The 13,389-nt window shown below is 42.9% G+C and overlaps 1 protein-coding gene across 1 annotated transcript in view; it reads left to right on the top strand.

Annotated features, from left to right (window-relative positions):
• The window catches only part of LOC135547779 (striated muscle preferentially expressed protein kinase-like), a 203,453-nt gene that overhangs the window by 171,158 nt on the left and 18,906 nt on the right, over positions 1–13,389 (top strand). Inside the window, 4 exon segments of the mRNA XM_064977037.1 lie at positions 3,578–3,778; positions 4,088–4,145; positions 12,867–12,944; positions 13,132–13,304. Of these exon segments, the coding sequence (XP_064833109.1) occupies positions 3,578–3,778; positions 4,088–4,145; positions 12,867–12,944; positions 13,132–13,304 (510 nt within the window).

Here is a 13,389-nt window from a genome sequence, read left to right as displayed (position 1 = left end):
TTCTACCATAAGCCGCCTGTAATGTAATTTTGGAGCATGTTTGGAATGCTCTGGATTGATGTGTATGACAGAGTGTTCTAGTTCCCATGAATATCCAGCAACTTCACACAGCTATTGACGAGGAGTGGGACAACATTCCACAGGCCACAATCAACAGCCTGATCAACTCTATGCAATGGAGATATTCTGCATGAGACTAATAGTGGTGACAGCAGATACTGATTGGTTTTCAGATCCACACCCTTACCTATCTTAAAGATAATTGTGACCAACAGATGCATATCTGTATTCCCAGTCATAGATTAGGCCCTAATGAATTTATTTAGCTGATTTCCTTAAATTACCTGTAATTCAGTAAAATCTTGTTGTTGCTCTTAAATTTTTGTTCAGTATTTAATGACAGTTTAATAGATAAATTAAATATACACCATCACAATAAATCCATTATTTATTTTAGGCAGATCTAAAGAAACATTATGATATGATGAAAATGTATTTCAGTATTTTTGGCCTATTGTATGTTATCTGGTTATGTGCCATGCCATAGGATGTAGGCTTGTTCATTTAGCTGACAAGATGTGCTTGTAAGTCCCTTCCCATTATTTTATATTATATGATTTCATAGTAAGAAGAATATAATTGAATTTAGCTGAATAAAACAGAAAGGATATTTTTCCCATTCCGGAGCAAGTGCGCATATGTTATGGCTATGTTGAGTGTAAAAGTGATCATTTGAAGCAGGACCTATATGCTAGACTAAGAGTTACTTGGCAATGTCAGTTGTGAATTATATAAACCTTAGAATGACTTAGATATCAAAACATATATGGGCTGCATGATGTTACTATAGGCTATTGATGATTTGAGAAAGTCGCAGAAAAAGCTTGCTCTCTGTTCCTTGCCTCAGGCTGCACAACTGTTCTCTCATTGAGTGATCATATTTTCACCCATCAGACTATTCTCAATTTAATCTGGTCTTTACTAATGTGTAAAATTCATTTTGATTTAGAATGGCCCATTATCAAATGGGCAGGAACAGGGCCAGAATCATCGATAGATAGTTTGAAGCATAGTGTAATCTAACTAGTTCATCCAGTATGAATAACAATACAGTCCACACTCAAAGGCGATTACTAGAATTTGTTTAATTAAGTATAGGCTAGACCAATTATTTATCAAAGACATATTAAATCAGTTTTGTTTTATGTTTTTCTGCTGTGCGTAATATATGGAAGGCTATGTATTGTATAATGGCACAATCATTATTTTAATTCAGTTTTTTTTTCAGGCTTGGACTCGTATATAGGCATATGCTTATGCATAAGTGCTAATATGTGTATGTGTGTTTTGAATGAATCATCAACTTAGAATGCACTGTCCATTTTGTTGTGTTTGGCTTTGAAACAAAAAGCCCAATACTGTTTTGATGATAAGCGTTGTATGTGATTTTCGAATGCATTTGCATTGATGTCAGAGTGGTTGGAAGGACAATAGAGCACTGAGTACCAGGCCATTAGTAACCTGATGGTCATTAGCGACAAAGGTACTACCAGAATACATAAAAGGAGATTACCGTGACTCAATGGTCACATGGAATTTTACTCCGGTCTTGACTAATGACTGCCGGTGTGGCGGTAATACAGTCACCGCAACAGCCCTAGTTGTGGACAGTAGTTGTGTGGTTGTGGTCAGGAGTTAAAGTCTGTTGTTGTGTTCAGTACTTGTGTGGCCAGTAGTTGTGTGGTTGTGGTTAGTAATTGTGTTCAGGAGTTGTGGTCAGTACTTGTGGTCAGTAATTGTGGTCATTATTTGTGGTCAGTAGTTGTGCTGAGGAGTTCTGTGGTCAGCAGTTCTGTGGTTGTGGTCAGTAATTGTTGTGGTCAGTAATTGTGTGGTTGTGGTCAGTAATTGTGATCAATAGTTGTGGTCAGGAGTTGTGTTCAGTAGTTGTGGTCAGGAGTTATAATCTGTAGTTCTGTTGCTGTGGTCAGTAGTGTGGCTGTGGCCCGTAGTTGATATGTGGTTAGTAATTGTGGTCACTAGTTGTGTGTACAGATCATTAATCCTGACCACAACTACTGAGCACAACCACACAACTGCTGACCATAACTAACTACCACCAATACTGACCACAATTACTGACCACAATTACTGGCTACAACCACAACTACTGACCACAATTACAGACCACAACATCACAACTACAGACCACTCCTGACAAAATGGCAGTTGTTTGGGAAAAAAATGGGGGAAATGTGTTAATTCAGTTACTAAAACAGCTGTGTCGTAATATCTGTAGTAGATAGTTTTGAATAGCAGAAAAGTTTACAAAGATATCGTACCCTCTAACGTTTTGTCTAGCTTGTTGGGAAAATTGTAAAAATGTCTGTTTTTTATAAATAGTTAGCAAATGTTGTTGATGTGGATACTAAAATAGCTGTAACTTTTTATCAGAATATTTTTGTTTCTGCATTCAGATTTGAAAAGCAGAGAAGTAGAAGAAGATTTCATACGTTCTAACTTTTTGTCTAAGTTGTTTGCAAAGTGGTAAAAGTAGCTGATTTGTGTCAAAAGTAGCATTGTTGCATTTACAGTGAATGGAATGGTGGAAGTGATGATGTCACAATGGGGTCTTTTAGAATGTTGAAAAAAGTTCCATGATAGTGAATGAAGATGGACGAAAAAAGGACATAAATCTTAATAGTTTAAAAAGTATAAAATATATAAAACAATCTGTATTTTAGGACCTCAATCTAGACCAGTCTGCACATTTTAAAGTTTGAATGCCGTTTCTAGCTTAAATGGTTTAAGAGGTGTAGCGTTCCAAATAATAATATTACGAAGAAAAATAAGTATGTCGAGAGATTTGATGGAGGGACTCTTGCTTCACAAGCCCATTAATAATAAGAACTATGTCTAAGATATAAAGTAGAAACGTGCTTTGCAAGCCCCATTAATAATAAGAACTATGTCTAAGATTTAAAGTGGAAACTCTTGATTTGCAAGCCCCATTAATAATAACAATAAGAACTATGTCTAAGATTTAAAGTGGGGACTCTTCCTTTGCAAGCCACATTAATAATAAAAGTCAGAAATAAGTGGTACATTATTTTAAAAGTGTGGCTATTTCACAAGCCACACTAATAATAAAACAACGATTTAGAGTGGGACGTTTGTTACTTCAAATCCCACTAATAACAGACTCATTAGATAATTTCCTGTAATCAGATAATTTCTTGTAATCAGCAGTCAAAAGAACATCAGATCAAACTGTCATGATCTGTCACATGCTATCTACTCTTATTGTAGAACCATGTGCCAACAAACATTCATAAATTCAAATGTTTTACATTACATTTACATTTAAGTCATTTAGCAGACGCTCTTATCCAGAGCGACTTACAAATTGGAGAGCGACTTACAAGTTTTAATGAATTGTAAGGACTATATCCTTATAAATGTTCTAAATATGAAATGTGTATTTATTCAAGGTTTAGAAATTGTTTGGTAATGCTTAATCATGAAAGTGACTGTAAAGTGTTACCTCCAAATCAATCGTTTTAATTATTTTTTTCAGAGGGGCTTTCTCCTATGTGAAACGAGTGACGCAGAAGGTTGGTAAAATGGAGTATGCTTCCAAGTTCATCTCTGCCCGAGCCAAGAGGAAGGTCTCTGCTCTGAGAGAGATGAAACTACTGTCTGGGCTGGACCATGAGAGAGTCCTGTATTTCCATGATGCCTTTGAGAAGAAGAACGCAGTCATCATTGTCACAGAGATGTATCCTTTTGGGAGTTCATACTGACTGGTGCCTGTCACATAGATTACATATGCCATTTGACTTGAAAATTGGGGAAATTGGCAGCTATAATGGTCTTTTTTATGGTAGACACACGCACACACACACACACTCGCATTCACACACACGCAGGCACGCGCGAGCACACACACAAACACACAATCACATGGTGATAGTAATAAGCATAACGTTCCTATGTTGGACTATTTTTGTCCCTCATTCATCTCATGCCATAATTATGAAGTATTTTCAGTGTCAGAAATGTATTTGTCCTTGATCAATTCGTCAAGATGCAATGAGGAGTTGCTGGAGAGGTTAATAAAGAAATCTACAGTAATGGAGTCAGACGTGAGTTGGTTACTGTGTGCTTCGAGGACACTCCTTACAAAATATAATTTGGTGCGGCACTTCCCGCAAGTTTGTGGCAAATTTGCTGCAAACTAAAATAGTATGCTTCAAAATGTTGCCAAAAGTTTGCAAATTTTTGTCACTAATGGTGAACCTGTGGCAAACCTTTGGCAATAATAATATTTATTGCCACTAGAGGCAAAAAGTTTGCCAGAGGTGTTATTATAGTAAATAATGATCTCATAATTATATTTGAATCTGTGGCAAACCTGTGGCAAACAGTTTACCAGAAGCCTTTTCTGGGTAACACGTGAGTTCCAAGACAAGTAACTGTTGACAACCAGTCAGGGAGAGAAGAAAAATCACTTAGAAAATGCAAAACAAGTTTTCCAGCTAGCTACCATCCAAAGTTGTCTGGTAAGTGTCTAACTTATTAATTAAACTTCCTAGTAAACTTCAAAATGGTGTTTAAAATGATGCCTGGTTAGCAATATCATGTTTTATGGAATAGAGTGAAACACATTTTGTTGCTATATCAGTTTCACTCTGTCAGCACCACCAGCTAGTGCTCAGCCAGCTAGCTAAGGTTAGCTATCATACTTTTGCACAATTGATGTGAGAACTAGCTAGCTAACTAATTATTTGCCCCAACACCATTTTTGGATGAATACGTTTCTGTCTTTGCTAGCTGACACAGCTAGCTAAGGTTGCAACAATATGAGCTAACTTGACATCATAGCAAAAATTCACTTTTGCAAATGGATACCCTTCCCTTACCCATGAGGTTGAAAGACACGGAATTGGGAAGAGGATGCATCAACACCGTGGAAAGATGTTTGAGGTGGACTGACTCATAAAACTTTTGTTGAGTGATAAATTACTGTTGTGTTCAAGCTTGATAAGGTAAGTAAATCACATTTATTCATAAAGCCCTTCTTACATCAGCTGATATCTCAAAGTGCTGATATCTCAAAGTGCTGAAACCCAGCCTAAAACCCCAAACAGCAAGCAATGCAGGTGTAGAAGCACGGTGGCTAGGAAAAACTCCCTAGAAAGGCCAGAAGCTAGGAAGAAACCTAGAGAGGAACCAGGCTATGAGGGGTGGCCAGTCCTCTTCTGGCTGTGCCAGGTGGAGAATATAACAGAACATGGCCAAGATGTTCAAATGTTCATAGATGACCATCAGGGTCAAATAATAACAATCACAGTGGATGTCGAGGGTGCAACAGGTCAGCACCTCAGGAGTAAATGTCAGTTGGCTTTTCATAGCCGATCATTCAGAGTATCTCTATCGCTCCTGCTGTCTCTAGAGAGTTGAAAACAGCAGGTCTGAGACAGGTAGCACGTCCAGTGAACACGTCAGGGTTCCATAGCCGCAGGCAGAAGAGTTTAAACTGGAGCAGCAGCACGGCCAGGTGGACTGGGGACAGCAAGGAGTCATCAGGCCAGGTAGTCCTGAGGCATGGTCCTAGAGCTCAGGTCCTCCGAGTGAGAGAAAGAAAGAAAGAAATAAAGGAACATAGAGAGAGAATTAGAGAAAGCATACTTAAATTCACACAGGACACCGGATAAGACAGGAGAAATACTCCAATATAACAGACAGACCCTATCCCCCCCGACACATAAACTACTGCAGCATAATTACTGGAGGCTGAGACAGGAGGGTTCGGAAGACACTGTGGTCCCATCCGACGATCCCACCTTGACAGGGCAAACAGGCAGTATATAACCCCACCCACTTTGCAAAAGCACAGCACTCACACCGCCAGAGGGAAATCTTCAACCACCAATTTATCATCATGAGACGGCCGAGTATAGGCAGAGTATAGCTCACAAAGATAATACATGTATTATTCTCATGAATGTAGCCCATACATTCATTCTTGGTATTAGATTAGATCTTTCGTTTCTTCAAACAAGTAGCTAGCTCATCTTGATCATGTGTTCTCCCTTGCCACATTATTTCTAGAAGAAATCAGTTACTAGTCAAAAATACAGATTGAGCCAAGCGATAACTGAGGACAGAGAAATATATGTTTAATCAAACTGGGGACAGAGAAATATATGTGCATCTTGCATCTTGCATGCCTGGATTTTAGATGTAAGTTAACAATACTTCATTTTTGAACAATAATACAAATTGTCATATTAGGCACAACTCAATTTTATGTTGCTTTTCTTCCACCCAAGCCTTATACACCTGAGTCAGGAAGGAGTGACAAAGAGTAGACAACGGTCTAGATTGAATATCATAATTAGATGATTCGCTTGAATCAATTGTGCAAATCTTTTATACTCTGGTAGATTTAAAAGGCCTAAGTTCCAGTTTATTTGAGCTGAATCTTTTGTTTATATAGCATTTATACAAGGCAGAAACATTGTTTCCTTGCTGATAAATATAGAGAATGCCAGTTTTAATGAGAAGCATAGCAACATCAAGGCAACTTTGTAACAGCTGACCCCATTTTTCCAAAGCCTACCATTTAAAATTAGAAAATGTTTTCAGTAATTGCTTTCAGTAGCCCAATATTGTTTTTGTTTTGTGTTTTCTGATTGTTTCAGTACATGCATTCAACAAGCTTTGGACAAAGGACTTCCACAGGGCCGCCAGCTCCAAAGTTCACTCAAAAAGGCAATAGTTCTGAACTGGGTTTGATTTAGTTTTTGTTGTTTTAAATTATTTCAATTTTGTTAATTCTTTTTTAAACATCCATTGGTTGAAAGCTCATTGCTCAGTTATCGCTTGGCTCAAGTATATTCTGTAGTTGACATCCCTGTAGTTTTCACATTTCTCTCATGCAAATGTTGTAGCTACATACGAAAATTAAAACTATTTATTTGTGAAATATTCAGTCTTTGCTCTTTTTTTCATTAGCATGCTGATTATTTCAAGTTATATTGGATTTATGACATTGAATACATGTTGTTTAGAATATTTAATACATTTAGTATGTTTAGTTTTCTCTGTGAAAAGTTCATTTAAAGTTATATTACATTGCATATTCATAATGAGTTTGCAGCAAATATGCAGCAAGCAGTAGAATGTTTGCCACACATTTCCCAGAATTTTTTGCCAGAACTTCACAAGTCACCACAAATTTGCCTCAACAGTTTGCCACAAAATGTATTTGCCTGCGAAAATATGAGCTTGCGGCAAATTGCCCAAAGATTTGCCACAACTGTTTGCCAGAATATGTTTGTTTTTTTCGGTAAAGGACTTCACTATGAGGTCATGAGAACAGTGACCTCTATTGAAAGATCATTGAACTCTCGCCTGTAGCAATCAACCTGGCCCCTAGAATTATTCTCTAAGCAGACACAAAGAAAACCAAGTAAATCCACACACTTTTACAGGAGTAAATGTGGCTTTGGGTAAAACTTGATATGACCAAACCACCCCGTGTCTCTTATTGTATAAGAATTTGTGTTTCCCATCTTTTCTTTATAACATGTACCATAGAGTAATGACTGTCATGTCCATAAGTGGAATGTGACACAATTTGCATCATCTTGGCTCTGTACGCCACCACACTGAATTTGAAAGGAAACAATCAAGATGTGTTTTAAGTGTGGATTTCCATCTTTAATTTAAGGGTTTTGTCGAAATGATTGTATGAACCATGTAGGAATTACAACAATTTTTATACATAAGCCCCCCCCCCCCCACACACACACAATTTTAGGGGCTCTAAAGTAACTGGACAACTAACATAATCATAAATTAAATTGTGTGTTTTAATATCTGAAGTCTGGAACCCATAGACATCACCAGATGCTGGATTTCTTCCCTAGTGATGCTCTGCCAGGCCTTTACTGCAGCTGTCTTCAGTTCCTGCTTGTTCTTGGGGTATTTAGCCTTCAACAAGTAAAACGCATTGTCACGCCTTGGTCTTAGTATTTTGTGTTTTAGGTAATTAGTTGGTCAGGCCAGGGTGTGACATGGGTTTATGTTATTGTGTTGTCGTATTGGGGTTTTTGTAGGCATTGGGATTGTGGTTGATTAAGGGTGTGTTTAGTTTAGGTTTGGCTGCCTGAGGCGGTTCTCAATCAGAGTCAGGTGATTCTTGTTGTCTCTGATGGGGAACCGTATTTAGGTAGCCTGGGTTTCACTGTGTATTTCGTGGGTGATTGTTCCTGTCTCTGTGTTAGTGTTCACCAGACAGGCTGCATAGGTTTTTTCACGTTCCGTTTGTTGTTTTTGTATTTATAAGTTATTTCATGTATCGTCATTTGTTTCATTAAAAACATAAGTAACCAACACGCTGCATTTCGGTCCGACTCTCTTTCAACAAACGAAGAACGCCATTACAGAATCACCCAAACACACGGACCGAGCAGGCAGGAGCCACAGAAGAGGCAACAGATGCAGCTTCAGTGGGAGAGGCTGCACTTGGAGAATTGGACATGGGAGGAAGAACTGGACGGAAAAGGACCCTGGGCTCAGCCTGGTGAATATCGCCGCCCCAAGGAGGAACTAGAGGCGGCTAAAGCGGAGAGGCACTGGTATGAGGAGGCAGCAAGGCGACGTGGATGGAAGCCCGGGAATCAGCCCCAAAAATTTCTTGGGAGGGGGCTTACAGGGAGTATGGCTATGCCAGGTAGGAGACCTGCGCAAACTCCCTGTGCTTACCGGGGGGCTAGAGAGACCGGGCAGGCACCGTGTTATGCAGTGGTGCGCACGGTGTCCCCAGTGCGGGTGCATAGCCCGGTGCGGTATATTTCAGCTCCGCGCATCGGCCGGGCTAGATTGAGCGTCGCGCCAAATGCCATGAAGCCGGCTCTACGCATCTGGTCCCCAGTGCGTCTCCTTGGGCCGGCTTACATGGCACCAGCCTTGCGCTTGGTGTCTCCCGTTCGCCTACATAGCCCAGTGCGGGCTATTCCACCTCGCCGCACTGGCAGGGCGACCGAGAGTATTCAACCGGGTAAGGTTGGGCAGGCTCGGTGCTCAAGAGCTCCAGTGCGCCTGCACGGTCCGGTCTATCCAGTACCACCTCCACACCCCAGCCCTCCGGTAGCAGCTCCCCGCACCAGGCTTCCTGTGCGTTTCCCTTGGCCCAATACCACCAGTGCCAGCACCACACATCAGGCCTACAGTGCGCCTCGCCTCTCCTGCGCTGTCGGAGCCTTTCTCCTCTCCTGCGCTGCCGGAGCCTCCCGCCTGTTCAGCGCTTCTAGAGCCTTCCTCCTCTACAGCGCTGCCGGAGCCTCCTGCCTGTTCGGAGCAGCTAGAGCTGTCAGTCTGCTTGGAGCAGCCAGAGCTGTCAGTCTGCTTGGAGCAGCCAGAGCTGTCAGTCTGCTTGGAGCAGTCAGAGCTGCCAGTCTGCAAGGAGCTGTCAGCCTGCATGGAGCAGTCCGAGCTGTCAGCCTGCATGGAGCAGTCAGAGCTGTCAGTCTGCATGGAGCAGCTAGAGCTGCCAGTCTGCATGGAGCAGCCAGAACTGTCAGTCTGCAAGGACCAGCCAGAGCTGCCAGTCTGCATGGAGCTGCCAGTCTGCATGGAGCTGCCAGTCTGCAAGGAGCTGCCAGTCTGCAAGGAGCTGCCAGTCTGCATGGAGCAGCTAGAGCTGCCAGTCTGCATGGAGCAGCTAGAGCTGTCAGTCTGCATGGAGCAGTCAGAGCTGTCAGTCTGCTTGGAGCAGCCAGAGCTGTCAGTCTGCATGGATCTGCAAGTCTGCATGGAGCTGCCAGTCTGCATGGAGCTGCCAGTCTGCAAGGAGCTGCCAGTCTGCAAGGAGCTGCCAGTCGGCAAGGAGCTGCCAAAGCTGTTAGTCTGCATGGAACAGTCAGAGCTGTCAGTCTGCAAGAAGCCGCCAGAGCTGTCAATCAGCATGGAGCAGCCAGAGCCGTCAGTCAGCATGAAGCACCCAGAGCCGTCAGTCTGCCAGGATCTGCCAGTCAGACAGACTCTTCCAGATCTGCCAGTCAGACAGACTCTTCCAGATCTGCCAGTCAGACAGACTCTTCCAGATCCGCCAGTCAGCCAGAATCTTCCAGATCTGCCAGTCAGCCAGACTCTTCCAGATCCGCCAGTCAGCCAGACTCTTCCAGATCCGCCAGTCAGCCAGACTCTTCCAGATCCGCCAGTCAGCCAGACTCTTCCAGATCCGCCAGTCAGCCAGACTCTTCCAGATCCGCCAGTCAGCCAGTCTCTTCCAGATCCGCCAGTCAGCCAGACTCTTCCAGATCCGCCAGTCAGCCAGACTCTTCCAGATCCGCCAGTCAGCCAGACTCTTCCAGATCCGCCAGTCAACCAGACTCTTCCAGATCCGCCAGTCAGCCAGACTCTTCCAGATCCGCCAGTCAGCCAGACTCTTCCAGATCCGCCAGTCAGCCAGACTCTTCCAGATTCGCCAGTCAGCCAGACTCTTCCAGATCCGCCAGTCAGCCAGACTCTTCCAGATCCGCCAGTCAGCCAGACTCTTCCAGATCCGCCAGTCAGCCAGACTCTTCCAAATCCGCCAGTCAGCCAGACTCTTCCAGATCCGCCAGTCAGCCAGACTCTTCCAGATCCGCCAGTCAGCCAGACTCTTCCAGATCTGCCAGTCAACCAGACTCTTCCAGATCTGCCAGTCAACCAGAATCTTCCAGATCTGCTAGTCAACCAGACTCTTCCAGATCTGCTAGTCAACCAGACTCTTCCAGATCCGCTAGTCAACCAGACTCTTCCAGATCTGCCAGTCAGCCAGGATCTGCCAGAACTGCCAGCCAGCCAGGATCTGTCGGAACTGTCAGCCAGCCAGGATCTGCCGGATTCAACTGCCTGGCTGGGCTTCCTCTCAGTGCTGGGCTGCCCCTCAGTCCCGAGCTGCCCCTCAGTCCCGAGCTTCCCCTCAGTCCCGAGCTTCCCCTCAGTCCCGAGCTGCTTCAGTCCTGAGCTGCCCCTCAGTCGCGAGCTGCCCCTCAGTCACGAGCTACTCCTCAGTTCAGTGGGGTTCTGGGTGAGGACTATTAGGCCATGGTCGGCGGCGAGGGTGGATTATCCCAGGACGCGAAGGGGAGGAACTATGACATTTATGGAGTGGGGTCCACGTCCCGAGCCGGAACCGCCACCATGGACAGACGCCCACCCGGACCCTCCCTATTGTTTTGAGGTGCGTCCGGGAGTTCGCACCTTAGGGGGGGGGGTTCTGTCACGCCTTGGTCTTAGTATTTTGTGTTTTAGTTAATTAGTTGGTCAGGCTAGGGTGTGACATGGGTTTATGTTATTGTGTTGTCGTATTGGTTTTTTTGTAGGCATTGGGATTGTGGTTGATTAGGGGTGTGTTTAGTTTAGGTTTGGCTGCCTGAGGCGGTTCTCAATCAGAGTCAGGTGATTCTTGTTGTCTCTGATGGGGAACCGTATTTAGGTAGCCTGGGTTTCACTGTGTATTTCGTGGGTGATTGTTCCTATCTCTGTGTTAGTGTTCACCAGACGTTCCGTTTGTTGTTTTTGTATTTATAAGTTATTTCATGTATCGTCATTTGTTTCATTAAAAATATGAGTAACCAACACGCTGCATTTCGGTCCGACTCTCTTTCAACAAACGAAGAACGCCGTTACACGCATGCTCAATTGGATTCAGTTCAGGTGACTGACTTGGCCATTGCAGAACATTCCACTTTTTTGCCTTAAAAAAGTATTGGGTTGCTTTCGCAGTATGCTCCGGGTCATTGTCCATCAGTACCGTCCAATGAGTTTTGAAGCATTTGGCTGAATCTGAGCAGATAATATAGCCCTTAACACTTCAGAATTCATCCTGATGTTTTTGTCAGCAGTCACATCATCAATAAATACAAGGGAACCAGTTCCATTGGCAGCAATACATGCCTACGCCATAACACTACCTCCACCATGTTTCACAGATGAGCAGTTCCTTCCCTTCTCCATGAATCTCTTTCCATCATTCTGGTACAAGTTGATATTTGTCTCATTTGTCCATATGATGTTGTTCCAGAACTCTACAGGCTTTCTAAGATGTTTTTTGGCTAACTCTAATCTGGTCTTCCTGTTTTTGAGGCTTACCAATGGTTTAAATCTTGTGGTAAACCCTCTGTATTTACTCTGGTGAATTATTCTCTTGATTGTTGACTTTCACACAGACACCTGGAGTTGTGTGGAGTTGTGTGGAGGAGTTTTCTTCACCAGGGAAAGAGGGAAAGAGTTCTTCTGTCGTCCACTACAGTTGTTTTCCGTGGCCTTCCGGGCTTTTTGGTGCTCCTGAGCTCATCAGTGCGTTCTTTCTTTTTAGGAATGTACCAAGTAGTTGATTTGGCCACACCTAATATTTTTGCTGATGGGTTTATTTTGATTTTTCAGCCTCATGATGGCTTGCTTCACTTGCAGTGACAGCTCTTTGGACTTCCTCATATTGGGTGTTAACAGCAACCAATTCCAAATGCAAATGCCACACTTGAAATCAACTCTAAACTGATTCCAAATCTGCTTACTTGTAAATTAAGTCATGAGGGAATAACACATACCTGGTCATGGAACAGCTGAGCAACCAATTGGTACCTTAAAAAGAGGGGGGGTCAGTTATAAGAGTGTTGTAATTCCTACACTGTTCATCTGATTTGGATGAATATACCCTCAAATTAAAGCTGAAAGTATGCACTTTCAGCTCATATTCATTATTTAATTTCAACTCCAATATGCTGTGGTAGAGAGCTAAAATAATAACTTGGTCATTGTCCAAATATTTATGGACCTGACTGTACCTATGCTTGGTATACCTGCAGATCCGCTCTTGCATGAGACAGTTGCTGGAGGGTGTGGACTACCTTCACCATCAAAATATCATCCATCTGGATATCAAGGTAAACACGTCTTCACTGAAAAGAGAGATTTAAAGAAATGTCACGAGAGGGATTCTGGTTAGTACCGTGTTTTTTGTTTGTTTTGCAGGTGTTTGTTTAAACAAGGAATATGTACCCCTGAATTCAGTAATTTGTCAATATGATGATCTTTATTCTGAACTCTGACCTCTTTTGGGTTTCCCCCTAGCCTGATAACATCCTCATGGCAGACCACCATGGTGATCAAATCCGCATCTGTGATTTCGGAAATGCCATAGAGCTCACACCCGACGAGGCTCAGTACTGCAAATACGGCGCACCAGAATTTGTTGCCCCAGAAATTGTCAACCAAACTCCTGTGTCCAAGGCAACTGACATCTGGTAAAAAACGCTAAAGGCCATGAAAGTGTTAAAAACTTGATACATATCACAAATGGATCCTCTCTAATTCTCTGCTTTTTCTTCC

The sequence above is a fragment of the Oncorhynchus masou genome, chromosome 10, assembly GCF_036934945.1.
Source record: "Oncorhynchus masou masou isolate Uvic2021 chromosome 10, UVic_Omas_1.1, whole genome shotgun sequence".
NCBI lineage: Eukaryota > Metazoa > Chordata > Actinopteri > Salmoniformes > Salmonidae > Oncorhynchus > Oncorhynchus masou.
This window is presented reverse-complemented; position numbering and strand designations above follow the sequence as displayed.